The following is a 27,368-nucleotide window of genomic DNA, read 5'->3' on the forward strand; positions in this document are numbered from 1 at the left end:
ATATGGAGATGGAATAAACCACTGTTTATGACATTAATGTAGTTTTACTACTATGATGTCATATGGTTAGAAGAAAAGACGAAGTATATTTGATTTTCTATAGTTTCCATAGTTAAGCCACTTTGGCAGAAAATTCAGGTCCACCTCATTGCCTCTTTGTTTAAAACAAACACCACCAGGTTATTGAAGTTGCATTCAAGGATAGGGTGAAGGTGTGCTGTTCGCTAATGAAGCGCGTTACTTTTCCAGCTGCTGACCAATCACTATGAGCGCTGCTGGAAGTATTACTGCCTGTCCGGAGGCTGGGGCAGCTTTGGAGTGGCTTCAGATGAAGAGCTTCACCTCTCCAGGAAACTGTTCTGGGGAATATTTGATGCTCTGTCCTGCAAGGTGAGGCCTGACATTTCCTTTTGTTCTTGTTGCCTCACCAAAGCAGCTGTTTTGTAGTTTGTTCTGATTGTATTAAGTGATAAGAACTGTTTTGTAGAGTAGCTGTGTATTTTGCTTCAAAGGAAATGATTCTGTGTTTAGCTGCTCTCAGTAACAATGTGTGCTCCTTCTTCTTTCCAAAAACTTCTCCATTACCAGAGGTTCCTCTAGCCAGGTGGAACAGATGGCTGCTCATTTACTCTAGTTTACACTCACCGGCCACTTTATTAGGTACACCTTGCTACCAGGTTGGTTCCCTTTTGCCTTCAGAACTGCCTTACCCCTTCGTGGCATAGATTCAACAAGGTACTGGAAACATTCCTCAGAGAGTCTGGTCCATATTGACATGATAGCATTGAGCAGTTGCTGCGGATTTGTCAGCTGCACATCCATGATGAAATTCTCCTGTTCAACCACATCCCAAAGGTTCTCTATCCGCTCACTGGGTATTTTCTCTTTTTCAGACCATTCTCTGTAAACCCTATAGATGGTTACGTGTGAAAATCCCAGTAGATCAGCAGTTTCTGAAATATGCAATCCAGCCTGTCTAGCAACAACCATGCCACTTAAATCACTTTTCTTCCTCATTTTGAGCTCAGTTTGAACTGCAGCAGATCGTCCTGGCCATGTCTACATGTCTAAATGCATTCAGTTGCTGCCATGTGATTGGCTGATTCAACATTTGTATTAAGAAGCAGTTGGACAAGTGTACCTAATAAAGTGGCCGGTGAGTGTATCTTGAATTGTCTGAGTTAGTGGAGATATTACACATTGTGCAGGATCTTGGTCAGCTACTGTTTTAAATGTGCAATAGAAATAAACTTGAATTTGACTCATTGTCTTCATGTGGTTGCTTAGGATGAGGAAATGCTTCAAGGTCAATGATTCAAAGCAACTGACTAGGTTTCCTTTAACTGTATATATATATATATATATATATATATATATATATATATATATATATATATATATATATATATATATACATACTAACTAAGGAATCCCAGCGACAAACCTCATCTGTAAATAAAACATCAACAATGTCACTAAAGGTCATTTATATAAGCTGTATGAAGTGGTAGCCGCAGCCTGGGATGGACTGCATCTGTGAAGAGCTGAATCCAAACCTGAAGAACATCTGTGTTCCTGTGTTTTAACGATGCAGCGTTATGACCAGGAGCTGTTTAAGCTGGCACTGCCGTGTCTGAGCGCGGTGGCTGGCGCTCTTCCTCCAGACTACATGGAGTCCAACTACATGGCCCTGATGGAGAAACAGTCCTCCATGGATTCAGAGGGAAACTTCAACCCACAACCTGCAGACACCACTAAGTATGTAACAAGACTCCAGCTACTATGTGCTGCTGCATTTACAGTGCTCTCAGAAATGAAACATGTAGCATCACTTCTGCTGAATGTCTGCTGACTGACAAACTGTTGTTTATACATCCTGTTTTTCTCTTTAGTGTAACTGTTCCTGAAAAGCTGGACTATTTTATAACCAGATATGCCGAGCATAACCATGAGAGGTGGTGCATAGAGAAGGTGAGAAGACAAGAAGTCTCAATATGCCCTAAAGTTAGATTTTATCTATTTATTTGAACTATATACTTTTTCTTTCACTGAAACAGCTAACAGTTCATACACACTGTCATACCAAAACTGTGCACTTTATTAAAAATGTTATTTACACAGCATCACTTATACCGAAGGGAATACAAAGTATCATACAGGAAAGACAGACTGAAAATAGCAAACCATAAAAGAAAAGAAAAACATGTTATTAAAGCCATTAAAGAAACAAATGTGGAAGCACTTAATTAGTCAGATTGTTTGATCAAAAAGTGCAGAATAGGAACATGTTTTCAGTCCTGATTTACAGGAACCAACAGAAACACATGCAATGTCTTCATCTTTTAGGTTCATTGTTTTCAGTCGCCTTGGTTTCAGAAACGTTGTAGATTGTTTCTCAACAACAAGAACAAGAATGAATGTGGTGGTGTCAGAGACAGGGTGGAGTCTCCCCCACCACAACACCAAGGCTGTATGTTTGTAAAGCATTGACACTGAGGTGCAGGATGGGGCTCAGCACAAGTGAGATGTTTACTGCTTTTAGGAGACCAAAGAGAGGTGGTGCACTTTTGTGGCCGAGAGAAAAGGTCAGAGCTTTCAGGCTGAGTACATTTGATTGTAAATAGAGAATGCTAAATCATCAGAGCTGTGCAGATCCTCTGCTACAGATGAGAAATCCCCCAACAAGTCCACCGCCTGGCTGAGCTCATGTATTTGCAGACATGGCAACAGAGAAATACAAAATCAGGGTCATGAAGAGAGAGTTGTTGTAAAATACCAATAAGTTTGATTCACTTATTTATTATTTTGTCTACCATCAGTAATATTACCAACAAACCAATATTCTATTCTAGAATGACTTCTTGTTTTTCAGTTTTCCTTTGGCTGGACATATGAAGAACACCTGTGTGAGAGCAGTAAGACCCATCCCCTTCTGAAGCCATACAAAGCTCTGTCTGAGAAGGTGCTGCTCGCTTTCCATCTCAAACCAACCATGTCTTTACTGTGAATCTAAAGCAACTGTACAAAAACATCACATTTCAGTTTCACATTCCTTTTATCCTTAAGCTGTTATAAAACTTTGTCAAGTATTTTTAGTTTTTTGATATTTGGTTAGTTTAAGCTGTGATCTATAGCTAGCCTGTAACCTTGCAGGACAAGGAGGCGTACTGCTGGTCTGTCAGAGAATCTCTGAAGACGATGCTGTCGTGGGGCTGGAGCATTGACAGAAACAGAGAGGGAGACACTGCCACCCTCCACAACAAATCCAGACGGATATCAATGGCCAGCCAGGTAGCCTAGTGGAGCAAGTCATTCATTCATTAAAACATGCTAACCCGGACAGTGTGTGAATGGGAGTGATGATTATGTAGATGATCACAAAGGTCAGAAAAAACACTGTATGAGTCAATGAAGGTCAAAGTCTGTTCAGCACCATTATTTAGTTCAAACAATAAAAAAAATCAAATCATGATAAACCATTTGGTTCAAACCTGCTTGAGTTAAATAACCTTAATGTTATTTGATGATTGTCGACTGAAAAACGTTTGCATGGATTACACACAGCATTCATTTTTGTTCAAGCCCAGTAGTGAGCAAAATAATGTGCCACAGTTTTTTTGTGTATCATTTCTGCACATGGCCCATGATGTACTTTAAATCATTAAAAGCCTGACAGTACGATTACATTATTGCCCATGAAGAGAAACTTCTGACCAGAAGGTTATGTGGTCAGAAGATTCTGCAGAGTGAGGTTAGTTAGTGTGGTTTGTGACATTCTGCTCCTAATGTTCACAGCTGTCTTTTGAAGGAGCTCCAGCTTTCAGCCCAAGGCCTGTTGACATGAGCAATGTTACACTGTCCAGAGATATGCAGGTAAATATGTTTTTCTAAATAAACCCTCAAAGTACAAAGCTACAGTAAACGTATCACATGTAGTCACAGGGCTTAAACCTGTGTCTTAAATTAAAAATAAATGTTACAAGATTCACTGGTATTTGCAGTGTAAAGCAACCACACATGATAATCATTTTGTTTTTCCAGTCTATGGCTGAGCTGCTTGCTGAAAATTATCATAATATCTGGGCAAGACAAAAGAAAATGGAGCTAGAAGCTAAAGGTAACAGGCAGCACAACACAGCAAGACCTCCTGATGTTCATATGATGCCTTCTGTTATTTTAGTCTGACATTCATTTACCTTCCTAAATATTATGCATAACTGTCAATGCAATATTCATTTTAGATTTTTTTTTATATTCCACCACAGCCAAACAAATAAGAGTCAGTTACTTAGAGTGGTAGTGAGAGAACGCCTCCCCCAAAGTAAAGCTCTGCTGTTTTTAGAAAGACATCCTCCTCGTTTTTTTGCCCCCAGATCTTGTCAGACTGTCAAGAAGGTGCAATGAATAATTTGGATAAAAACTTAGTTCTCTTTGTGTTTTTTATTTTGCTGCTTTAGATGAAATGGTTTAGGGTTTTCTGTGTGTTCGCTCATTGACATCTTCAGGTGGAGGAAGACATCCTCTTCTAGTTCCCTATGACACTCTGACTGCCAAAGAGAAATCCAAGGACCGAGAAAAAGCTCAAGACATTCTCAAGTTTCTCCAGATCAACGGTTACATCGTATCCAGGTAGAAGCACATCCATTCTTCCTTGTAAACTGATTAGAAGCTCAGTGAAGTATAACCATATCTATATAGATTGAATCTTTTTCAGAAAAAATAATCTTTGCTGCATCTTTGGTGTACTTGCATAGTCTAATAATACATTTTGCTGTGCTGTTTGCTGGAAAACCATCTCAGCTTCTTAAACTGTTAAGGACAGACTGCCATACATAGCCTTTGTTGCTTTCATCTCACTAGTGATGAACTGCAAGTTTAACTAGCCAAAGAAAATATGGAGAATGGATTGATGAGAACAGGTCCCACTTTGTGCAACAGAGAATGTTTCAAAGAGGTTCTAATTCAGCTTAGAACTTCAGGATCATTTGTAGATCAACTAGGTCAGGAGCATGTCAAACAGCCCCACGTTAAGGTAATACATTAAATCTTACACTTAATATACAAGGTTTTGAAATAGTAATCTTTTGGAGTTCTGAGAAAATTTTCTGCTTTTGTTGTGTTTTGAGACAATTCAGGAAAAGCTGGATTATTGGAACTTCAGTTGTCTGAAACTGCTACTTACTGACACTTCAGCTGACATTTGTTATTTAGATGTTATTTTGCTTTAGAATGTGTCACTGTTGGGTCAATGCATGCTCTACCTCATAGCTCTGGCTGAAATAGAAGAGACATGCTGGACTGTTTGAATCTTCTGTTTCAGAGGAAAGAAGTCTCCAGAGCTGGATACTCCAGCAATTGAGAAGAGGTTTGCCTACACCTTCCTCCAGAAGCTCATCACATATGTAGACCAGGCTCATCAGCATATGATGGAGTTTGGTATGATTCTTCAGTTGTTGCCTACTTATGAAATATCACATGACCCATATCATGAAATGACAGTCTGAACCATGTTATGCAGCTGAACTGCTACAGCTACAGTCCTGGACATTGTTGTCAAGAGAGACGGGCTTAATTTCTAAAAATATACAATGCATTAGAAATAACTCCCTGATTAAGTGATTGTTTGATTATTGATATTAACTAACATACTAGCTCTGTGTTATACAGTTGAAACCAGAAGGCCATATGCACTGTAAACATAAGCATTATTCTTCAGTGTTTAACAATAAATCAGGCTGAAAGTATATTTTTTTAAAAACTAAAATTATTTCTATATCCAACGTACTGGACAAATGAGAGATGAGTTTTTCTAAAGAGTTCTCATTACCTTCTCTAAATTGACAAATTCAGGAAAGTGTTTAATGCATGTAAATGTATGCAGATCTCACAGTTTGTTTCTGTTCTTTTTGTCTTTCAGATGTGGGAGCAAACCTGAAAGGAGGAAAGATTCCTCATGAACAGCAAATAAAGTTCTTTGGAAAGGTCACACTTCTTTTAGTTTGTTTTCATTCAGTTATGATTTTTATAGTATTTTTACACGTTGCTGTGTTTCAGAAAGTCCTGATCTCATCCCCACAAGAAATCTGTCAGTTGATGAATTATCAATTATTGACCAATTATCAAATGGAATTATTAAATGTAAAATAATTGTCAGATGCATTTCAAAGAGAAGTTTGAGTTGTAAGTCATTTCTCTTGGAATGTGCAGAAATTCCTTTATTTCAACCTGCCTTCTTGCTGGTAAATACCACAGTGAGTTTTCAGTCTAAGTTAAACATCTGCTCATCATGTCTTTATTGCTGAATATTTTAGAAAGGTGGATCTGGAGAGAAAATGTATGACGTGATCAAAAGCAGTGTGTTTGAGCACTTCTGGTCATCATTTGAGCTAACTGTTTGGAAAAAATAGCAACAATCTGTAATTATGTTTAAAATGATGAGAAAACCTGGGGGTTTAGAACAGGGGAGGAACAAAAAGATCCTCCAAACCCTAACCCACCCGAGTAATGTTCTTGTTTGATTAATAAATGTATTTACACTGTCTGTGCATCATTTTACCAACAGGTTGTTTTGCCGTTGGTGGATCAGTACTTTAAAAACCACAGGCTGTACTTCCTGTCCACAGCCATTCATGCAATCAGCAGTGGAGGCCATGCCTCAAATAAGGAGAAGGAGATGGTGACCAGGTGAGAACCACAAACCCAGCTAGCTTCAGAATGTGTTGGAGCAGAAGTATGTTTCACACTGAGGAAAGTCTTGCAGCATCTTGTAAATGATCGTCTGTACCTCCAGTCTGCATCGCCACATCTTATCTTTATAGTCTTCCTTTTACTAATTCAACTTTCTCATCCCAATTTTGTGAATCTTTTCAGTCTTTTTTGCAAACTTGGAGTTCTTGTCAGACATAGGATATCCTTGTTCGGTAAGGCTGCTTGATCCCTTGCTCTAAAATGCTTCTGTTACTGTTTTGCCAACAATCTTCTTTTGGTTTGATGGAACTGGTGTGTTGCTGTTTTTCTTGGCATGCCATCACCTTCTAAACCTGCTCAGTTAGAACAAAGCAGGAATCATCCACATATTAGGCGACAACACAGTTTACTGAATAGTAAATTGTTCCTGTAACTATTGCTATACATGACAATATTATTGTTTTGAGACCATCTTCAAGCAATATATTGATCATGACAGAATAATGCAAGTTTGCCCTCTCAAAGACCAATAGCCTTTTGTAAAGAACGTTTAAAACTAGAGCTGGAAGAAATTTTATACATCCAAAATAAAACACAATCAAAAGCATTAAATAAAAAGGAAATAAAAAAACACCTTCAGCTGAAACTAAATAGATTATGATATCTATGTAAAGCAAATAGCCCTTCAAAAATATGAATCATCATACTGGAAATTATTGAACTCTTTTTTTTTAATTTACCATGTGGCTAACATTTAATTTTCATACTTTTGTGCAAAACCTTTGGAATATCTAGGGGTCATTGGCCATATCAATATTAGCACCCATATACTGTATATGGAGAGATCTCTCTTATGGTGCTAAAGGCCACTAAGGCTGGAAGCAACAACCCCATCAGACCTCTGACAGGGTGGGCTGTCTTGGCTGCTTATTCCGGCTACAGTGCCTTGCTTAGAGGCACTAGATCAGGATACTGACCACCACTGCTCTATAGACTGTTATGAGGATGCTGGTGGTGAACAGTGTTTGTCAGACTGTCAGTGGTGATACTCCATTTGCTGAGGTCTTCACAGGCCTCTGCTGAGAGGACCTTCATGCTAACTTCTCCATCTGAGCTGCTGCTGCTGCTGAAGGGTCATGACCTGTACAGGGTGATGATAATCTCCTTTGTTTCATGCAATAAATAGTTTATTCCAATACCGTGGATCTCAGTCTGGAGCCTTACAATCCAGAGACATTCACCAGGCCAAGGTGACCAAGGTTCCAGGTTTTGTGTGGTTTGTTGTCCAGTCATGATGCTCATGTGTTTTACATGCAGATTCTGCACACCTGAGTTCATGTAGACCAGACACTGTTATTCTGTGTATTCTGACATTTTGGTATTTTTTTATATTTATGTGGCTCCTGAATGGTACAGCTTGTGCAAGTATTTCATTCTGAGTGCCCTGGTGTAGGATGACTATTTTCCTTTTCTTGACCAACTCTGATTATTCCACTGCAGCCAGCAGACGTGCCATAAACTTTTCTTACTTGTTGGCAAAATCCTTCTTCTCTTTTCTATTTGTTAGCCTTGAGGAAAAAAATTTCATTTAGAGCCAAATCTGTCCCAGCTATTCATGCAGTGGCATAAATGCTTTCCACTTCGTCTCTTGCACATCCAAACAGAGGCTGATTCACGCCGGAACTCTCTAAGATACTCAATGGTTTTAGTAAGGAGGTGTGTGAGAATGTAAAACATATTTAGTTAGTTACAATAGTTAAACTGTACAGCTTTAATTATAAAAAAAATCAATTTAAAGGTTCATCTTGCAGAGCACTACTGATATGGTAATATCTTTACCATGTTCATACAGATGAGCATAAGCATACAGTCAGATCTGCTTGCCGAAGTGTTTTTATTCTTTCTAGCATTTCCCCAATTATCCAGACACTAACATATTCAATCTACTTTCTGTTCAGTGTGTCAGCTGCCCATGCTGCCATCACTCCACACTCACAGTTCAAGTAAAATATAAAGTACACTGTCCGTTAGTTCTGGGATAATAATCCATACATCATCTGGTGTTCATGATTTAGTAGAATCTAAAACCACACCAGATACCTTTGCATCTTTAGTTAGAAAACACTAACATACAAAAGTATGTTTAGAAAACCCCAAAAAACAAGTACATCCCCAAACCCAATATATAAATACAAAATAGAATTTACAAGGCTTTTACTGTTTTTCACCCAGACTGTGGAAAAACACTTCCCCACTATCCCACTACATCATCTTTACTCTCATCTGTAGAATTTCAACGTCACTTCATTTCAAAGATGTCCTTAGTCGCTTTATAGCTTTGCATCTAAGGACATCTGTGTTTATATGCATGCTTTCTGTTGTGTGTGTGTTTTATTAAACCATCCACTGTACCCATGGTAAAAACCCATCAGAGCAGTTTTAAGGTCTGTGTCCTAAATTAGCTAGAAGATGGTGACAGCGACCCCTACTGACAGACTGTGGTTCTGGTATTTAGCTCATCATGTGGTTTCTGCTTTGCAGGGAACAATGCAACATCAATCGTCAACTGTCTGCAGATACTAGGACAGAGCCTAGATGCGAGGTACTGTTGTTTTTTGTTAAAAAAAAATACTTGCAAAAATATTAATCAATTAATAAACAGCTGTCTTTGCATATTTCACTTTGATATAATTTGGCAGTGTACAGCAAAAACGACTTTGATTAATATAATAATATTAATTATAAAGTACACAACTGTTATCTTGAAGGTCCTACTTATGTTTTCCAGTAAAGCCAAGAGGGCCATATAAAAACTTATGGTGGGCCACATTTGGCCCCTGGGCCTTGAGTTTGACACATGCAGTAGAACACATGTCTTGTTTGTCGGATTAAAAGTACCTTTTGAAAACAACTTTTAAGCAGTTAATAAACACAGTTTTCATTAAGCCCATATTCCTGGTTTTTAAGTAGTTTTTTATTGATCTGATGTATTATTCTAATTACAGTGTATATTAAGCATGTAGACTGTAATGTCTGTAATGTTTCAAACCTGAAACTGTCATGTTTTCATTAGCTGTTAGCAGACAGTCATCATTAAGGGAAAAGTTTCATTTGGTGAAATAAATGAACTTTTCAATAATATTATCTATTAATTGGGTCTGTGTATCCTAACAAAGAAAGTAAATGTGAACACATGTAGTTTGAATAGTTTGAGACTGTCAGCTCTCAGACAGTCTCAAATGTAAATTAGTAACATGAGCTTCAGATCCCCAAGTCATGGTTTTTCTGACCATGGCAATAACACCAAACCTATTTCTCTCAGGACAGTAATGAAGACTGGGCTGGAGTCAGTGAAGGCAGCTCTGCGGTCCTACTTTGATAGTGTGGCAGAAGATTTGGAGAAAACTCAGGAGAACCTGAAGCTGGGCCAGTTCACCCACTCCAGAGAACAACCACGTGGCGTCACTCAGATCATCAACTACACCACCTTCGCCCTGCTGCCGGTGCTCTCCTCCCTGTTTGAGCACATCGGGCAGAACATGTTTGGAGAGGACCTCATGTGTGCGTAACTACATGAGTTTGACTATATTTGTTCTCCAAGCAGAATGTTCATGTTTCCAAAATGCTTGTCTCTCATGTTCCAGTGGATGAAGTCCAGGTGTCCTGCTACAGAATACTGAATAGTCTCTACTTCCTGGGAACCAACAAAAGTATCTATGTGGAGAGGTACTGAATATCCTACACTTCTCAGCCTCCATTAATAATCAGCTTACATTTAGTGATATATCCCACACATTATTTTGTGTCCTTGTTCATAGACAAACATTCTGAAAGCACAATATCCCTTGTTCTGCAAAAATATGAAAGTCAAGCTTTGTCTTAGTATAATGCATTTCTTGTATGATACATCTTGCAAGTAGGATCATTGGTGACAAGTAAAGTACAGAAGTGCCTCAATGGGTGGCTCATTGCTGCTTGTGATCTTCACTTTGCAGCCAAACATCTAGAAGACATTTGTTGCTTTGGTATAGCAACAGTTTAACAGCCTCTGAGAAAGTCTCAGTTGTTATGATCCATTTAATGTTGTAGCTGTGGTACTTCATCTGTTACCTTTGACAAAAGATGTAGCCATAGGTATCCAGTTTGCTTTGGCTTATTTAGTAAATGAGGGAACGGTCCCAGCCCTGCCCTGACACGTCGTCCTGCCTCTGCCTGGCTGGGCTGGCTGGGATGTACCTCCTCTGCCTCTAGTTGTGCTAGTGAATTACCTCAGATACAGGGTCAGTAGTTAGCTTTAGTCAACTCAAATACTTTGTTACAATCTTTGTTACCCAGTCTCATATATCCTCTTTATTTACCCTCTGTCACATGATCTAACTTCACCACTTCCTCTCCTGTTTCCATGCACATCAGACAGCGGCCAGCTTTAGGAAAGTGTTTAGCTGCCTTCTCAGCAGCCTTCCCTGTCGCCTTCCTGGAGCCACAGCTCAACAAGTTTAACAGCTTCTCCATTTACAACAACAAAGCAAGCAAAGACAGAACAGGTACTCTGCTTCACATTCAGCAGCCTTATTTAATGAAAACAGTCAAATCAATTCAACTCAACATCTTTTATACATCTTTTATTTTACATAAAATCACCACCCAACTTGGTTTATTGAAGACCTTTATAAACTGGGAATTAAACATTTAACAATATGATGAGGATGGAAGGTATAACAGCATCTTTTTGTTGTAAAATTACCAACATAAATCAGAAATAAACATTTTACTTAGTGATGTACATCTTACTGCTGGCAAAGCAACATAGTTTAATCTATAACGTACATTCTGTAGATTCTTCTGGATTATAATTGAGTGGCCACGAGCAGTGGAGAGAGACTTACACAGTATCACAAATGACATCAGCTAATTTCACCCTTCTGTCTGTCAGAATTAATGTAAGCAAGACTGCTGGCAGATTGGGAAACTGTAGAAATCCACATCAAAAACCCAACAAAGATCAAACTAAACAAGGCAGAGAGTGCATGTTCTGGAAGGGCATTATGAAGTCACTGGTGGAACATTTTTATTTGTGCCACTAGAGGGAAAGGAAAAACAAACCCAGGACAGCTACATGGAGGCCTGTTAGCTGCTGTGCCTGGGGCCCCTGATAGTATGACGAGCCTTAATAACAACAACAAGGCTAAATGGAACAGGCAACACAACTCAGAGCCTACAGTGACCACCACAAAACCAAACAAGAGAAAAACCCAGACTTTGTTTCTCTGTATTAGATTTCTGCATCACTTTGTGACACATTGTTATACTTTTCTGCTCTCAGCTTTGGGTCTGCCAGGGCCAGTTGGAGAGGTGTGTCGTTTGGTTCCAAACCTTGAAAAGTCTCTGGAAGAGATCATGGAGCTGGCTGAGTCTGGCATGAAGTATACTCAGATGCCTCATGTAATGGAGGTGAAACACTCATTTTTCAACTTTACTCATTATCATCAAGAAGGTCCGCTTCCTCAGGGCGAATCATGTTTCCATTTCTTGGTAGCTCAGTCCAGAGAGGTACTACCCTGCAAACGTCAGATGCATCCCTTCTCCTGAATAAAATGAATAGCTTGTTAGCAGGCCTCAGGAAACTGATTGACTGCAGATGAGGGAATTCAGGCGATCATTCTGGTGTGTTAGAGTTGGGGTGTATGTGAATGCAGCAGGATGGTAGGTTTGGATTGGACCTGGACACCTCTCCCCTGCCTGTCTGTTGTCTCCATGTGTTCTGAGGATGAGCTTATGTTGCCTCTGTTTACACCCCTGACTTTCCTAACAAGGTAGGCAGATCTATACATCGACTCAGTTGGATAGTGAGGTGATGCTGACACAAGTTTGGACAACCAATCAGTAATTAACACTGGGAAGTCTCAGAAATCATTTCCAAAGAGGAAAAACAAGAAGGTGAAAGAGGATTTACATTTGAAGCATTTCCTGGACTAACAAAATAATTGCCGCACTGTTGGTTCAGCAATATTGTTTTGAGAAAAATAGTATGTAGAGACTTCCAACACAGATCTTATACATTCTGCTCACTCCAGACTTTTCCTGTCATCCTGCACTGCTGGCTTTATTCTACAAAAGATGCAGACAGTAAACAATAATTCCAGAGAAACCTAGGAGAGAACATGCTTCACAGAAAAAAAGCTTTTTGCCCTTATCTCAGAGGCTAACACAGACTCTAGCAACAATGACCAAAGTGATCCCAAGGGGAATATCCCAAGTTGCTACCTGGTGAGCTTATGCATTATGTGTGGGACCGCATTAGTTCAGGAAGTAGGCGTTTTCCCATAACCACTAAGTGGTCGGTTCAAATCCCCACTCCTTGAATCTCAGTCGCTTTGCAGATATGTCAGTGGGCAAGACACATCAGGCCCCAGTGGAGGACAGTCTTAGTGCTCTTAGTCTGCCCCAAAAACAGCTGAATAGAATAGAAACATCCTTTATTGTTTTACAGTGGAGATATTTAGGTGTTATTGCAGCATAGGGACAGGCAGGTTCAAACATATCTGAATCAATGAATGTATCAGCAACAAGGCAGTTCAAAGTGTTTTACATCATAAACATACAAAAATAACATGATAAAATAAAACATCATACAGTCACCAATTGAAAAGCCAATAACAAACATTACATTTTATCAAGTGCCAAAATGTCAAGTGATCATCGATACACATCAACCATGTGTACTGATGATCATCAAAATCATCAATACACATCATGACGCATAAGTGCATGGATGAGTTTCTCTAGATCTTGCTGAGACATTAGTCCTTTAATCCTGGACGTGTTCTTCAGGTGATAGAAGGCCGACTTTGTAACGGGCCAGACTTTCTTGTAATGGGCCAGACATTGTCTATGGCCCGATAAAGCATCAGTATGTGTGTGTCCTTTTCATGTAGGTAGTGTTGCCCATGTTGTGCAGCTATATGTCACACTGGTGGGAGCATGGACCAGAAAGCAATCCTGATGAGGACGACAGCTGCTGCACATCTGTTGCCTCGGAGCACATGAATACACTGCTGGGAAACATTCTGAAAATCATCTACAACAACCTGGGAATCGACGAGGGGGCCTGGATGAAAAGACTGGCTGGTAAATCAGCACAAACAATGCTTGAAGCAGAGACAGTATATTTAAATGGACTGTAGATTCTTATTCCCTACAACTTTCGCCTTATGGTTATATTTTACTGCAGAGGTAAATCGGTCAAGTTAAGACACGTATAGCTACCTTTAACTCTGTTCTGACTAATTTAAAGGCCTCACAGGTAACAGGTAGCAGATGTCTTTGAATTGATGTACTTACTTGCAAATGTCTTTCTCTATACCTGTCCTCAAGTCTTTTCCCAGCCAATCATCAGCAAAGCTAAAGTCCAACTATTACAGACACACTTCCTGCCACTTATGGATAAACTCAGAAAGGTAAATCTCTTTTTCACCTTGTTGTTTTGTGCTCTGGTGATGTGCTACAAAGCCCATTTACAAAGTAAAGGTTCCGTTGCCACTGGCAACAAAACAGAGTCACTATGTTGGGGAAAAAAAGGAAAACTTATTGACATGATGAAATTGCAGACTGGCCACTGAAAAAAAGGTAGAACCCAGCTTTCACCAGTCATTCAGAATAAGGCTGTTAGAAAAAATGAAGATGTTTCAGGCACCAAATGGTTCTGTCTACCATGGAATATTTTGTCGATTCATACCTGACAGTATGTCGCTTCTTCTCTTTCATCTTTACATTTCAAACGCTAAAAATGTTCAAGTGTCAAAACCACTTATATGATTTTAAAAAATGAACTACTGTGCTTTCATTCTCTGAACATGAAAACTTTAATTATAAATATTTTTCACAGAATACCATAAATACAGTTTCGCCTTTGACTAGATTATTTGAACATTCAGTGATTTAGAGGTGACAGATGTCCATCTTCAATGCTTCACTGTCAGATCCTTCCTCCCCAGAAACCTTGGAGTCATCGTTGCTTCCTGAACTTTGTGGCTCAAATAAATCTGGTTGCAGTCCTTCAGTAGAACCAGCTCCCTCTTCGCCATCACTACATCCAGTTACTTCCCCCAAAACTGCAGATAAATCACTCAAATCTCTGAAATCCTCACAACTTCCTCCATTTCTGTGTATTCAGCCTTAGTTGTTTATGGTTTGATTTATCCTGATTACGATACAATTTTGCGCTGTTGTTTGACCCAGTTACTACAAAAATAGCTACACTGTATTTATAGTAGTCTGTTAGAAATATTTCTTCTAAAGGTTTTTGTGTACACAGAATGAAAACACAATAGTTTAATGTGTCAGACACACTTTAACATTCCAGCATCCATTGGGAGACATTACTAAATCACACCATACTTACACAATGTGTCAAAATAAAACAAAAATGTTTTCAACAATTAGTTTTTTATTATCCTTCAGTGTTAAAATGGAAACCTATTATAAATTGAATGAATTACCCAGCATTACATACAGTAAAAGGAAGTTTAGCAAAATAAATATTTAAATTGAAGGAAGCTTAAACTCTCTAATTGTCAAAAGTGGTGTGGTGAGGAGGTGAGGCAGATGCTGAGACCCAGGTTGACGTGCAAATGATGGATTTAATGATAATTAATCCAGAAAATAAACAGTCCAAATAGCACCAGGCAGCACTGATGAGCAGAAGCCAGGGCTCAACTCAGGTAGCAACTGGAACGACGGACTGGTGCACACATAGACAGACGCCACAATGAGACGAGGACCTGACAAAGACACAGACACACAGGTGACACTAAATACACAGGAGGTAATTACGGGGACGAGAAACACCTGGGGACAATCAAAGGGAAGACAGGACAGCATGGAAACTCAGAAACTCGAAATAAATACACAGGAAAATCACGGAACATGACAGTAATCGTTAAAGTTTTACATTTTCTTTTTCTCATTTTTTCCAGTCTTACTGATATACATATGAAAGCCAACTATAATAGAAGACGTTACTGTAAAATGTTCTTAGTACACTTACTTACATAAAAAAGTCTAAACTTAAACTAAAGAGCCTTCATATTAAAAAATTAAAAATTTTGCTCCAGATGTTTGATTTGAACCTTTTCGTTTTCCTTGCTGTGAATTGTCTTGGTATGAAGTGTAAATAACCATCAACACTAAGACTTACTAAAACATTTATTAGAATCTTAATACAAGGATGACAGCTGTTATACATCAAAACCGCATTGAGTTAGATGATAGTGAGTGAGCAGCAACAGAGAACTGAACATGTGAACATGACTTTATCTTTATCCATCCTCATCTTATTTGATGAGAAGCTCACAGTTCTAATTAAGGAAGCAATAAAAAGAAAAGATGGACAGATGTGACTTTCAAAGAGAACCTCTGTCTGCTAGAAATGAACTTTTCCAGTAGACTGTTAAATCATGCTGAAGGGTTTTTTTAAACTTCTGTTGGATATTGATACTGAAACACACTGTAAACACTCTGTCTCTGTGTAAGACTGCACCATCTGTTCCTGTGTTCTGTAGAAAGCTGCAGTGGTTCTGATGGATGAGGAGCAGAGCAGGGCTGAAGGGAGAGGTGAGATGTCTGAGACAGAGCTCCTCATCATGGATCAGTTTACCATACTGGTCAGAGACCTGTATGCCTTCTACCCCCTGCTCATACGATTTGTGGACTACAACAGGTACAGTGTTGTTGTTTAACACTGTGGAAATATGTGTCCTTGCATCCAATGCGTGTTTGTTTCACCAACTGATCTATGACCGAGTGGAAGTAACTGCTACTTTAAAGCTAAATACTTAATGAAGTGAAGCATGTCACTGAGATGCCTGATGTATAAATCTGTACTACAGAGGAAGATGGCTAAAAGAGTCCAACCCAGAGGCAGAAGAGCTGTTCAGAATGGTGGCTGAAGTTTTCATATTTTGGGCCAAGTCTCATGTAAGAACCTTACTTTTCCAGAGTAACTTTGTATTTTTTTAAACACAGTGACAGACATTTTAATATTAATAACTAGCACACTGCAGCAATTTCAGTAACCAAGTGGTCACAAGAGCACAGTGTAGGTTTTAGATGTGGGCCATATGATAGAAGGAGGATGCACCAGCACCTGATAAAAAATACAAATATTCAGTTAAATGTAGACTCTGATTGTCTCATTTTAATTGGTTGGTTTGGCAGCAGAAGGAGGGGCTTGTAAAGTATGCCATTTGTGTAAGAACTGCCAATGCAAGTACATGCAAATGATGCATTATTAACACTGTGATCTCCTAATAACACATATTTTATTTGTACTAATATGAATATCTGGATGTGGCTGTATGTAATGAACCTGGTCAGGAGTGCATGAACTCAACAGTGATTCAACTGGAGGACTCCGGCTTTCTTACTGTTCTATCATCTCAAAGGCAGTGGTGGTTCAGTGAGACACGGTTCAGAGAATGCAGTACATCAGTGTGACTCTGAGTTGTTTTGTCATCTATCTGTAGAACTTCAAGAGAGAAGAGCAGAATTTCGTGGTCCAGAATGAAATCAACAACATGTCATTCCTTATCTCCGACACCAAGTGCAAGATGTCAAAGGTACAACACACAGACACATTCAAAAGGAATAAAGCGGCAAACAATTACTGACAAAAAGTGTAATATCAAATGAATAATAATCTATGTTAATAAGTACTTTCTTATTAAGATAATTTGGACGTATGTTAAAGAAAGCATATGTATCCCTTTTCATTTGATTGGGCTTCAGGGTATAGTTTCAGACCAGGAGAGGAAGAAAATGAAGAGGAAGGGTGATCGATACTCAACTCAGACCAGTTTGATCGTGGCCACGCTAAAACGCCTGCTGCCTGTGGGACTGAACATCTGTGCTCCAGGAGAACAGGAGCTCATCGCCCTGGCTAAGAACCGATTCACACAGGTAGCAGGATGGCACAGACAGACACACAGATGCACGTAGTTTGAATAGTTCACAATAAGCTGAACCTGAGAGGCTGGTTCAGGGAGATTGGGTCAGGTAACTTTCAAAGCTGCTCTGCACCCTTACAAAAAAATCCCATGAAATTCACATGTGAACTTCACATCACAGATTCCAAATCACAGATTCCCACGCACCTGTGATTTGGGATTTCTTTTCAACTGCTGCATTTTCACTTCAAACAGTCTACATGGATTGTACCTAGGGGTGAACCGATTTATCAGTGCCAATTTTCTCAATTTTGGGGGATCGGTGATCGGCCGATTTTTACATATGAAGCTGATCTTATCCACCGATCTTATCTAGCTTGGCAAATGTCTAAGAATCAACCACTGTCCTCTTTTGCTCAGAAAAGAGAAAGGTTTGACTGACAGGCTGGGGATTCAAGTTATGTCTGCATGTTTACAATTAACAATAGTGACCCCACTGTTGCCAACTCAACAACTTTCTTGCTATATTGAGCAGCATTTCAGACAAAAAAATTGGTATTGGCAAAAATTGGAATTGGCAGTGTAAGCTTTTTAAAAGATTGGTAATCTGTAATTGGCAATCAGCCAGAAAGCTGCAATCGGTGCACCCTTAATTGTACCAAAATGAGACAAAAATCCATGTTTGTAGTTAACAGTTAGAAACTGAAATGTCTCTTTATATTGTTGCATTTCTTTTGCTAAAGTCCCAATACATTTAAACAAACACACTTCTCTTTCATAGGAAAAATCTACCTTAAAATACAATATGAAGAGTTTCCATTCACATTCCTTATATCTTGCTTCTATATTTTGGGGGATCCAAAATGCTGCTAGTTTCCCGTCATAGCTGTGTGGTTAGTCTGAGAGACTGTGTACAAGGCTAGTTTTGGATAAAAATGGAAAAAATGTTTGTTTGTCAACAGAAAGACACAGAGGATGAGGTTCGAGAGATCATCAGGAACAATCTCCATTTACAAGGGAAGGTAAAAATGATTTTCTTTTGCCATTGTAACAAATTGTCATTAGATTGTTAAAAGAAAATCTGTTGAAATTAACATTTTGTCTTTTCCTATATGGTATCAAGTGTGTGCATGTGTATTTTACAATTTGAGTGATTTTCCAATGGAAGTGCTCTTTCTATGTGTAACTTGTGCAGCTGGAGGATCCAGCAATTCGCTGGCAGATGGCTTTGTACAGAGACCTGCCCTACCACTATGAGGACACATCTGACCCAGAAAAGACTGTGAAAAGAGTCCTGGACATTGCTCATGTCCTCTTCCACCTAGACCAGGTCTTAATAATAGGACTACATGCTTCTAAACACATTCTAACCCTTCTGTATAACAATACGTATTGGTGGTTGTTTGATACTGAGTCCACCTCTTTGTGTTTCAGGTAGAGCATCCTCAGCGCAGCAAGAAAGCTGTATGGCACAAACTGCTGTCCAAGCAAAGGAAGCGAGCCGTAGTTGCTTGTTTCAGGATGGCACCCCTCTATAACCTGCCGAGGTATGATCTGCACTGTCCCACTCATCAAATGGGGACAATTAGAAGAAACAAAAGCCCAACACTGCAGAAAATAACCTTCCTGCCCACCCTGGATACGTTCAGCATTAACTGAACAAGATTTAACTATTCTTACTAAAATAAAGGCATGATGCTGTCACAGTGTGTTGTGGCTGAGTCGGACCCAAATGCAGAGATGCAGAGGGAGCAAGTAGATGATAAAAGCTTAATGAAAATGATGAACAGTATTTACAAAAATCACAGGGAATGCAGGGAGCCAGAGCAGGTCAAAAACAGGAACAAAAGCAAACAGAGTAACAACGGGGAAGTAAACGGGATATAACAGGAGGAACCAGCAAGGAGAAACAGAATGAGTTGTATATACTGGGGAGGTTGATTACTGAACAGGAGCCAGATGGCTGATTAGAAACAGGTTGCAGGTCTGAGGGGAGAGAGCAGAAGGCAGGCTGAAGAGAGAGAGAGAGAGAGAGAGAGAATGGGACAGGGGGCGAGGGAGAGTACATAATCTGGGTATCTAGGATAGGATATGAATCTAATGCTAACAAAGAACTAGACATGAAGAACCTAATAAAACTAAAGTAACTAAAGGACTGAACAAGGGTAAAACAGAAACAAAGCTGATCTGCACTGCAGACTAGAAAATGAATCTAACACAAATGAAACACTAAACATAACAAACATAATAATACTAGAATAACCTAATGAAAGGACTGAAGCAAAGAAAAACAGAAACACTGCTGATCTAATCAAAGAATATAAACTAAGGAACACAGAAATAAGAAACAAACCCGAAACAACTCAAGATCCTGATGGACGCTTCTTATTATTGCTTCTTTTTAGATAGAAATAGATGGACAAATGGATGGAATTTATTGTACACATGACACATATTTTAGAAACATTAACTTGTTCTCAGAATAAAAGTACTTTTTTGTCTTTAAACTAGGCACAGAGCTGTGAATTTGTTCTTGCAAGGCTATGAGAAGTCTTGGATTGAGGCAGAAGAGCATTATTTTGAAGACAAACTCATCGAGGACCTTGCTGTAAGATATTGTGCATTCAAAGTTAAGCAAGTAGGAATATTTTTATCCCAACAAAAAAGTCACACTTGAAAAAACTGTTTTGAATCATAAATCTAGACTTTACTCAGTAGTTTGTCCAATGTGTGTAAAATTGTCTGATTACAGAAAGCAGGTGAACGAGAGCCATCTGAAGAAGAGGAGGGCATAAAACACATTGATCCTCTCCATCAACTTATCCAGCTCTTCAGCAGAACAGCCCTCACCGAGAAATGGTGGGTTTAAAATTCATATAGCCTTTTTACTAAATCAAACATTATTAGATATTTTTGTTTTTGTTTTAAACCAATCCAACTGTGCTGCTTGAAGAAAAATATTAGGTTTTAGAATTCATTAAAAAATGGTTTGTTTTGGTGGTTTAGTCTGACAAACTTGTTCAAAAAACTTTACACCTCAGAGTTTGTCTCTCCTAATGAAGCCATATCAAATTTTCTTGATAAAATTCATCTTCCATCCTTATCGGGGCCACATTGGGACAGAAGAAATTCTAAAGGTAATAAACACTCTACAGAACAGAAAAGCCCCAGACCCAGATGGGTAGAACCTGAATTCTGTAAAATGTTAAAGACTCTCTAAAAGTCCCTTTATTAAAAATGGATCTTTATTCAAAAATGACAGGTTTCTTACCAATGTCATTATGTACAGCTAATATATCATTGATTCTTGAAAAAAGATAAACCCCCACAAATGTGGTTCTTATTGCCCAATTAGTCTAATCAATGTTGACAGCAAAATGTTTTCCAAGATTCTGGCAAAAACACTTGAGAATTTTCTGCCCCTCTCAGTTAAATCTGAACAGACTGGCTTTGTTAAAAATAGAACATCTTACAAACATGAGAAAATTACTTAACATCATTCAGTATTCTACAGTAAAGAAGACACAAGGGCTTATTATTAGACACAGAGACTCTATTGTGTAGAGTGGCCTTGTTTATTTGAGGTCTTGGAGAAATTTGGATTAGGAGAGGCCTTTATAAACTTTGTTAAACTTATTATATACCTTTCTCTTAAGGCCTGTGTGCTGATTAATGCCTCTAGCTCTTTAGAATTGTAATTGTAAAGATCTACCTGAGAAAGAGACCCTTTGTTTTATATGCTGATGATGTACTTCTCTTCATCTTAAACCCAGAAACATCCTTACCAGTGTTAATGTCTATTATAAAGAATTTTGGTTCACTGTCAGGCTGCAAAATTAACTTGGATAAATTGTGAGCAATGCCAATTGGCTTTAATGATGAAACCTCCTATCCATCTGTCTCCCCTTTTTCTTGATCTGATTCAGGATTTGAATATCTAGGGATTGATATTAAGCCTAATGTCTGGGGACTGCTGAGAACTAAAATGGCTAAGTACAAAAAGAAACTAAAAGAGATTTTACAAGATGGATGAATCTGCCAGTTTCATGGAGAGGGAGAGAATAAGTCTCAAAGATGAACATCCTGCCAAGATTACTTTACTCAATGCAGTTGCTACCACTCTGTATTTCTAAGAAGATAGCTAAAGAGATTGAAGGGGATTCTGTATGAGAACTTTGCAGCTGAAAAGTCCTTCGCTAACATTAGACATTATAACTATACTTGTCATGGCAAAATCATTAATGAGTGGCTTCACAATTATTTTAAAGGCCAGGAAGCACCTTTCGAGAAGTGGGCATGTAGTCCCTGTAATTTATTAGGAGAACTTAGAAGCATGAAGAAATCCCATTTGAAGAGGGAGGATAATCCGATTCTGCAAAATACAGTGAAAAGTTGGCAAGATATGAACAATTATATTGGTAGGAAGGATTCTCTTACCTATGATACACCAATTATCAACAGTAAAGACTTCCTCCCAGGGGTGAATTCAGCAGTATTTGGAAACTGGCACAAAAAAGGTATCAAAACAATAGAAGATGTATTTGGTAATAATAACATATTGATGACCTTTGCCCAGCTTCAAAATAAATTTGGCCTCCAATCCAAGGATTTCTATGACTATCTTCAAATTTATCACTTTGTAACATCTGATATTAGGGTGTTGCAGGACCCCTGCACACTTCCAGGGCTAATAGAAAAAATTCTTATCAAGTTTACCATAACTAAAGGTTTTAGTTTGAGATTCTACAATGTCTTACAAGTAAGTGTTCAGTAAGTGTTTTTCTTTTAAGCTAATCACACATCAGTTTGTATTCTATCCACACCAACTCTGTGTTGTTTTCATTCTGATTTTGAAAATAAATAAAAAAATTGTTACACAAAAAATTATTTAATGTTTATAAGGTCAGTTAAGCAACTTTCAACCTCTTACACACAAGGTTTTCTCAAAAAGAAACCCTGACCTGTTTGGCAAATAAAAACTGTTCACTGGTCTGTTTTCTCAGTGACATCATTCTGTTCTCTCTGCACGTGTGTGTGTGTGTGTGTGTGTGTGTGTGTGTGTGTGTGTGTGTGTGTGTGTGTGTGTGTGTGTGTGTGTGTGTGTGTGTGTGTGTGTGTGTGTGTGTGTGTGTGTGTGTGTGTGTTATATGTTGCAGTAAGCTGGATGAAGATAACCTTTACATGGCGTATGCTGACATCATGGCTAAGGTATCTGACAGAAGCTGTAATCCTGAATCCACACTTAATTTCGGTTCTTTTATGAGAAATTTTATATTGGTAATTTAACTTGGACTGTGTCACCTGTCTCTATAACACTCCCTTCTCCCAGAGTTGTCACGATGAAGAGGATGAAGAAGGAGAAGTTAAAAGCTTTGAAGTAGGTGATCACTCACTAATTGTGCCCTTCGCTGTCCTTGGGTAATTCAGGAACATTTGAATATCCTAGCTCTCACCAGAAAACTGTCCTGCTTGGTTGAAATAGGAGAAGGAGATGGAGAAGCAAAAGCTGCTGTATCAGCAGGCCCGACTGCACGACCGTGGAGCTGCAGAGATGGTCCTTCAAACCATCAGTGCCAGCAAAGGTGAGCTTCACATAGAAGGTCCCCAAATAACGGTGAGTGAGAATAACCATAAGAGAGACAAGCTGCCCTTTCCAGACTATCAGTGATTAAAACACTCATGATATGGAACTGTCTGAATACTGAAAAAATCATAAAAGATTGTGATTATTCTGTAAACAAACTTTTTGTAGTTCTCACCCCAACCTTAAAACTGCAGTGTGTTACCTTTTCTAAAAAAAAAATATATATATATATATATATATATATATATATTTACATACATGTCATGATATGATGAAGCTGTCACCATGTCATGACAGGATGATATGACATGGTAATCTGTGAAAAACATTGAGCTCTCTGCCTTAACCCAGTGTTATTTAGAAACAACCAATCAGAGCCAGGAGGCGGGTCTTAGCACCATCAGTCACAATCTCATGTGGCACTGCTCATCCTTCCTCTTCCCTCTTGATCTGTGCTACAATGCTGCTAGCATAGCCTGTTGTGAATGCTCAGGCTAATTAGCATGGTCACCGATGACAGTGAAGACAAGAAGAAAGGTTTTCCTGTAGCGGTGAGTTTTTTCTCTGCCAATAGGATATACATTGCGCAACAAGTTTGACTGATGGCACTAAGACAGAGCGCTAAGATTCTTAAGACAGCGATGGCAGGCAACACAGGGAGAAGATGGAGGAGAGCAATCTTTTCACTGATTATCTGTCTCATAAACTGTCATGACATGGTGATAAGCATTTTGGAAAATGGATGGATTTAAATATGTCTGTATGTTTGGGCCCTGAATAAGAAATACTCATATAAAAGGGGGCAGAAAACCCTTGTTTTTCCCCTTTCATCCTTTTCTGCATATTTCTTACATATGGTTTATAGAAATATTTAGTCATAATTGACTTTGTGACAACCACGTGGCTTTTACTCTACTCATTTACTATAGTTGAATAATTCCTAATGGAAAATAAGTGTATGCAAACTAATGGGCATGTTTTGTATGGGATCTAGGTGTTATGGGCCCTATGGTTGCATCCACTCTGAAACTGGGTATAGCCATTCTCAATGGAGGAAACTCAACTGTACAACAGGTAACTACTAATGTGTAGACCTATGCATACATACATTCCATTTGATCCTAATTACCAATCAATACAGTATGCTGAATTAATTATTCATAGTTTAAAAAGTTTCTATCTGAGGAAACCCAACAGATTGAATTGAGTCATTGACTTGCAGCACTCACTCCTCCTGGACCAGCATGTAGAGACAATCACTTGCTTTGCATGGCTGACTTTACAGCAATACCATGCATGCATGTAGAGACAGTGGGCAGGAAAAACTCCCCTTTAACAAGAAGAAAACCCCAGCAGAACCAGAACCTGGCTCAGTACAAGCGGTCATCTGCCACGACCAACTGGAGGTTTAAGAAGACTGAGATAAAATATATACAAAATGACTCCTGGTTTTTGTGGGGGTTGAAGTCCCCAACTGCCTTCAAATAGCTGAAATACTTGACAAGAATCTTAAGGCCCCATCTAAAACACTTATACCTGCCATTTTATTAGTTTAAACACCATAAATACCCTGGAAACAGTCTCTTCACAACCATGGAAGCTAACATCCATAGTCTTCCATATCTCTTCTTTTGGTGATGCAGCAAATCAGCACCAAGGAAAATGAATGGTGCACCTAGATTGTCAACTAAGTAGTGTTGCACCAGGTATCTGCAAATAATTTGGAGTTAGGCTTCACAGAATCTATTAATAGCTGATTCTGAAAATATTGAACAACAAATAGGTGACGATCCACTGTAAGCAAGTCAGAAAGATAAACATGTTATGTATCCTCATCTGTCCCTTACCTAGAATCAGATTCTCCAATAGCATGACAGATACAGCACTGAAATCTTCCCATTTGTTTCCTTCCTGTTACTAAATATTGTCTGACTTATTATGAAGAGTCATTTTTTCCAACCCTCTCCAGGATTAGGGAGGCTGGTTGTCAACATTTTTTTCAGCAAGTATCGCCTCACTAAACAAAAACTCTATACTGTCAGGAAAGTGCTTGCTTTCCATAGAGGCTAGGTTAGCACCAATTAGTAGACTTACATTGCTATGAGCTTGTCTTGCTAACAGTAATCTGGTCAGTGTGTACAGAAATGGATAAATCCCACTGATGCTGTGTCATAATGCGAGGTTTCTAGGACTCTTAAGGCAAGCAACAACTACGGACACCCAAACAGTTTTAACAGATTTATTTGGTAACTGAATGTGCTGGAGAGTGTGTGGAGGGGCGTCGATCAGCGGCAGCAGGGAGGAACTGGGCCAGCGGAGGAACTGCAAAGGGCGAGCGGTTAAAGTGGGAAGTAATGAAGGGAATGATGGCGTAACCTGATGGTGACTTACGGGCTGCGGGTTGAGGTAAGCAGAGGAGGGTACATGGGGGTCCGGCAGGATTTTCCAGATGGGGGAAGTTCCAGCAGGCGATTGAGGGCGGACAGGCAGCAGCTGAGTGGCGGGTGTGATGCACCCAGGTGCAAGGCAAAACAGAGCAGCTAGGATCCGATTCTTCAGGTGGGGCCGGTTCAGAGAGTGTACAGCTCGGGTTCACTGTAGAGGGAGGAGCAGACGAAAAGGAGTCAGAAAAAGGAGAACACTGGGAATACAGCACTGACAGCTAGAGAGTACCACTGTAGAAGCGGAACCATCTGGCATCCGACTCTGGAAGCCGCTCCCCTTTAAGGACCTTGCAGATTGGAGGTGATGAGCAACAGCTGGATCCCATCAGCCTGCCACCCTGTGAAGGAGAAGGAACCACTCCCTGCCGAACCCAACATGCTGCATGAAACTACAATATGGTTTAGCTCGAGATGATTGTGAGATCCAGATGCGGACTCAAGAAGAGGGTTGTCTGGGTTTTTTGGGTTTTTTTTAGTACAGTCAATAAAAAAGTATTCATCTTTGACTTTTTGTCCTTTTGAGATCTAAATTACTGGATTAATTTAGCCATATGTAATTTGGGAATTGTAAAAATGTTATTAATTTTAAAATTGTCAGAGCACCGCCAAAGGAAACCCAACATCACCAGTCAGCTTGAATCGATTTTCAGTCTTCTCCTTTGTCTGTGTTCAGGAAATAATTTGGCCACTGCCACTGCGACAGTTAATTAACTAGTTAATTAAGAGTTAATTAACTACAGTGGGAAGCTCATGCTTATAAGAACCAACTATAGGAGAGACATATCTGCCTCTATTCATGTCTGTACAACACAAACAGAAACTTGGAATGTGTAAAATTTATATCCAAATCAATAGTATAAATTGATTATAATGTATCTGAAAAGGGCCAGTAAGAGTGGGTCTGTTCCACATTTTTGTGACTGTGTCCATCATCTGTCTGTTTTAGTTATAAGATTTTCTGAGATCTAACAGAGCTTTTCTTTGACAGAAAATGTTGGATTATCTAAAGGAAAAGAAGGATGTGGGCTTCTTCCAAAGTCTGGCTGGTCTAATGCAGTCCTGCAGGCAAGTGCAACTTCTTTCTCATTGAAGATTTGATGATTTATCATGTTTTTATGGCAACACTGCTCTGGTAATAGACCCAAATGTTAAACATGTTTTTTTTTTGGCTGGGAATGGGGTTTACCTTTAATAGAGTCAAATATTTTTGGCAGTTTGAGTGAATTAAGTTAATTAGTTTAGGTGCACGTCAGTGACTTGGGTCACATTGGGAGTTTTTCAGTTTTGAAGTGATCAATCAGTCTTTCCCCAGTAATTTTCCAGAATCACCTGACATGACTGGCCTGGTCTAGTCCAAACCTGAAGAGAATGCATGTTCTCTTGCAGAAAGATCACTCTCTGATATAAAAAAGGCTTAAAGTCTCCATGCACGTAAGTTAGTAAGTTCTGTCATATCAGTTTTTTTTTTCTGGGCAGATGTCCATCAAGTCATTTTGAACTTTACAAGAGTTTGTCTTTTATAATTATTAACTAAAACAATAGTAATAGCTCTGGAAGCACTTGAATAAAATTCTTTATTAATCCCATATTTCTCTAGCTACATGTCTACGATCCAATTAGTCCTCTGATTCTATTGTTATGAGAGCTGAACAATCTGATACTGTTAGCATAGTTCCCATAGTGGGCAGTTTTTGGTCGCCTCCTCTGCCT

At 39.0% G+C, this 27,368-nt stretch overlaps 1 protein-coding gene across 7 annotated transcripts in view; it reads left to right on the forward strand.

The window, feature by feature from the left end:
- The window catches only part of ryr2 (ryanodine receptor 2), a 144,379-nt gene that overhangs the window by 85,792 nt on the left and 31,219 nt on the right, over positions 1-27,368 (forward strand). For 4 of the 7 annotated variants that reach the window (XM_023340674.1, XM_023340676.1, XM_023340675.1 and 1 more), the window contains 33 exons: positions 250-390; positions 1,595-1,758; positions 1,893-1,971; positions 2,873-2,962; positions 3,154-3,291; positions 3,796-3,873; positions 4,042-4,117; positions 4,506-4,629; positions 5,321-5,436; positions 5,918-5,982; positions 6,563-6,684; positions 6,871-6,920; positions 9,229-9,289; positions 10,010-10,248; positions 10,332-10,413; positions 11,101-11,231; positions 12,011-12,138; positions 13,623-13,815; positions 14,062-14,144; positions 16,248-16,405; positions 16,575-16,662; positions 17,211-17,303; positions 17,473-17,643; positions 18,593-18,652; positions 18,826-18,960; positions 19,065-19,177; positions 20,142-20,268; positions 20,383-20,489; positions 22,787-22,838; positions 22,960-23,007; positions 23,113-23,212; positions 24,209-24,288; positions 26,647-26,723. In XM_023340674.1, the coding sequence (XP_023196442.1) occupies positions 250-390; positions 1,595-1,758; positions 1,893-1,971; positions 2,873-2,962; positions 3,154-3,291; positions 3,796-3,873; positions 4,042-4,117; positions 4,506-4,629; positions 5,321-5,436; positions 5,918-5,982; positions 6,563-6,684; positions 6,871-6,920; positions 9,229-9,289; positions 10,010-10,248; positions 10,332-10,413; positions 11,101-11,231; positions 12,011-12,138; positions 13,623-13,815; positions 14,062-14,144; positions 16,248-16,405; positions 16,575-16,662; positions 17,211-17,303; positions 17,473-17,643; positions 18,593-18,652; positions 18,826-18,960; positions 19,065-19,177; positions 20,142-20,268; positions 20,383-20,489; positions 22,787-22,838; positions 22,960-23,007; positions 23,113-23,212; positions 24,209-24,288; positions 26,647-26,723 (3,569 nt within the window). The remainder of the gene's footprint in view (positions 1-249; positions 391-1,594; positions 1,759-1,892; positions 1,972-2,872; positions 2,963-3,153; positions 3,292-3,795; positions 3,874-4,041; positions 4,118-4,505; positions 4,630-5,320; positions 5,437-5,917; positions 5,983-6,562; positions 6,685-6,870; positions 6,921-9,228; positions 9,290-10,009; positions 10,249-10,331; positions 10,414-11,100; positions 11,232-12,010; positions 12,139-13,622; positions 13,816-14,061; positions 14,145-16,247; positions 16,406-16,574; positions 16,663-17,210; positions 17,304-17,472; positions 17,644-18,592; positions 18,653-18,825; positions 18,961-19,064; positions 19,178-20,141; positions 20,269-20,382; positions 20,490-22,786; positions 22,839-22,959; positions 23,008-23,112; positions 23,213-24,208; positions 24,289-26,646; positions 26,724-27,368) is intronic. The other 3 variants (XM_023340677.1, XM_023340678.1, XM_014473078.2) reach the window with 1 other exon arrangement.

Source organism: Xiphophorus maculatus, chromosome 10 (genome assembly GCF_002775205.1).
Source record: "Xiphophorus maculatus strain JP 163 A chromosome 10, X_maculatus-5.0-male, whole genome shotgun sequence".
In the NCBI taxonomy this organism is placed as follows: Eukaryota; Metazoa; Chordata; class Actinopteri; order Cyprinodontiformes; family Poeciliidae; genus Xiphophorus; species Xiphophorus maculatus.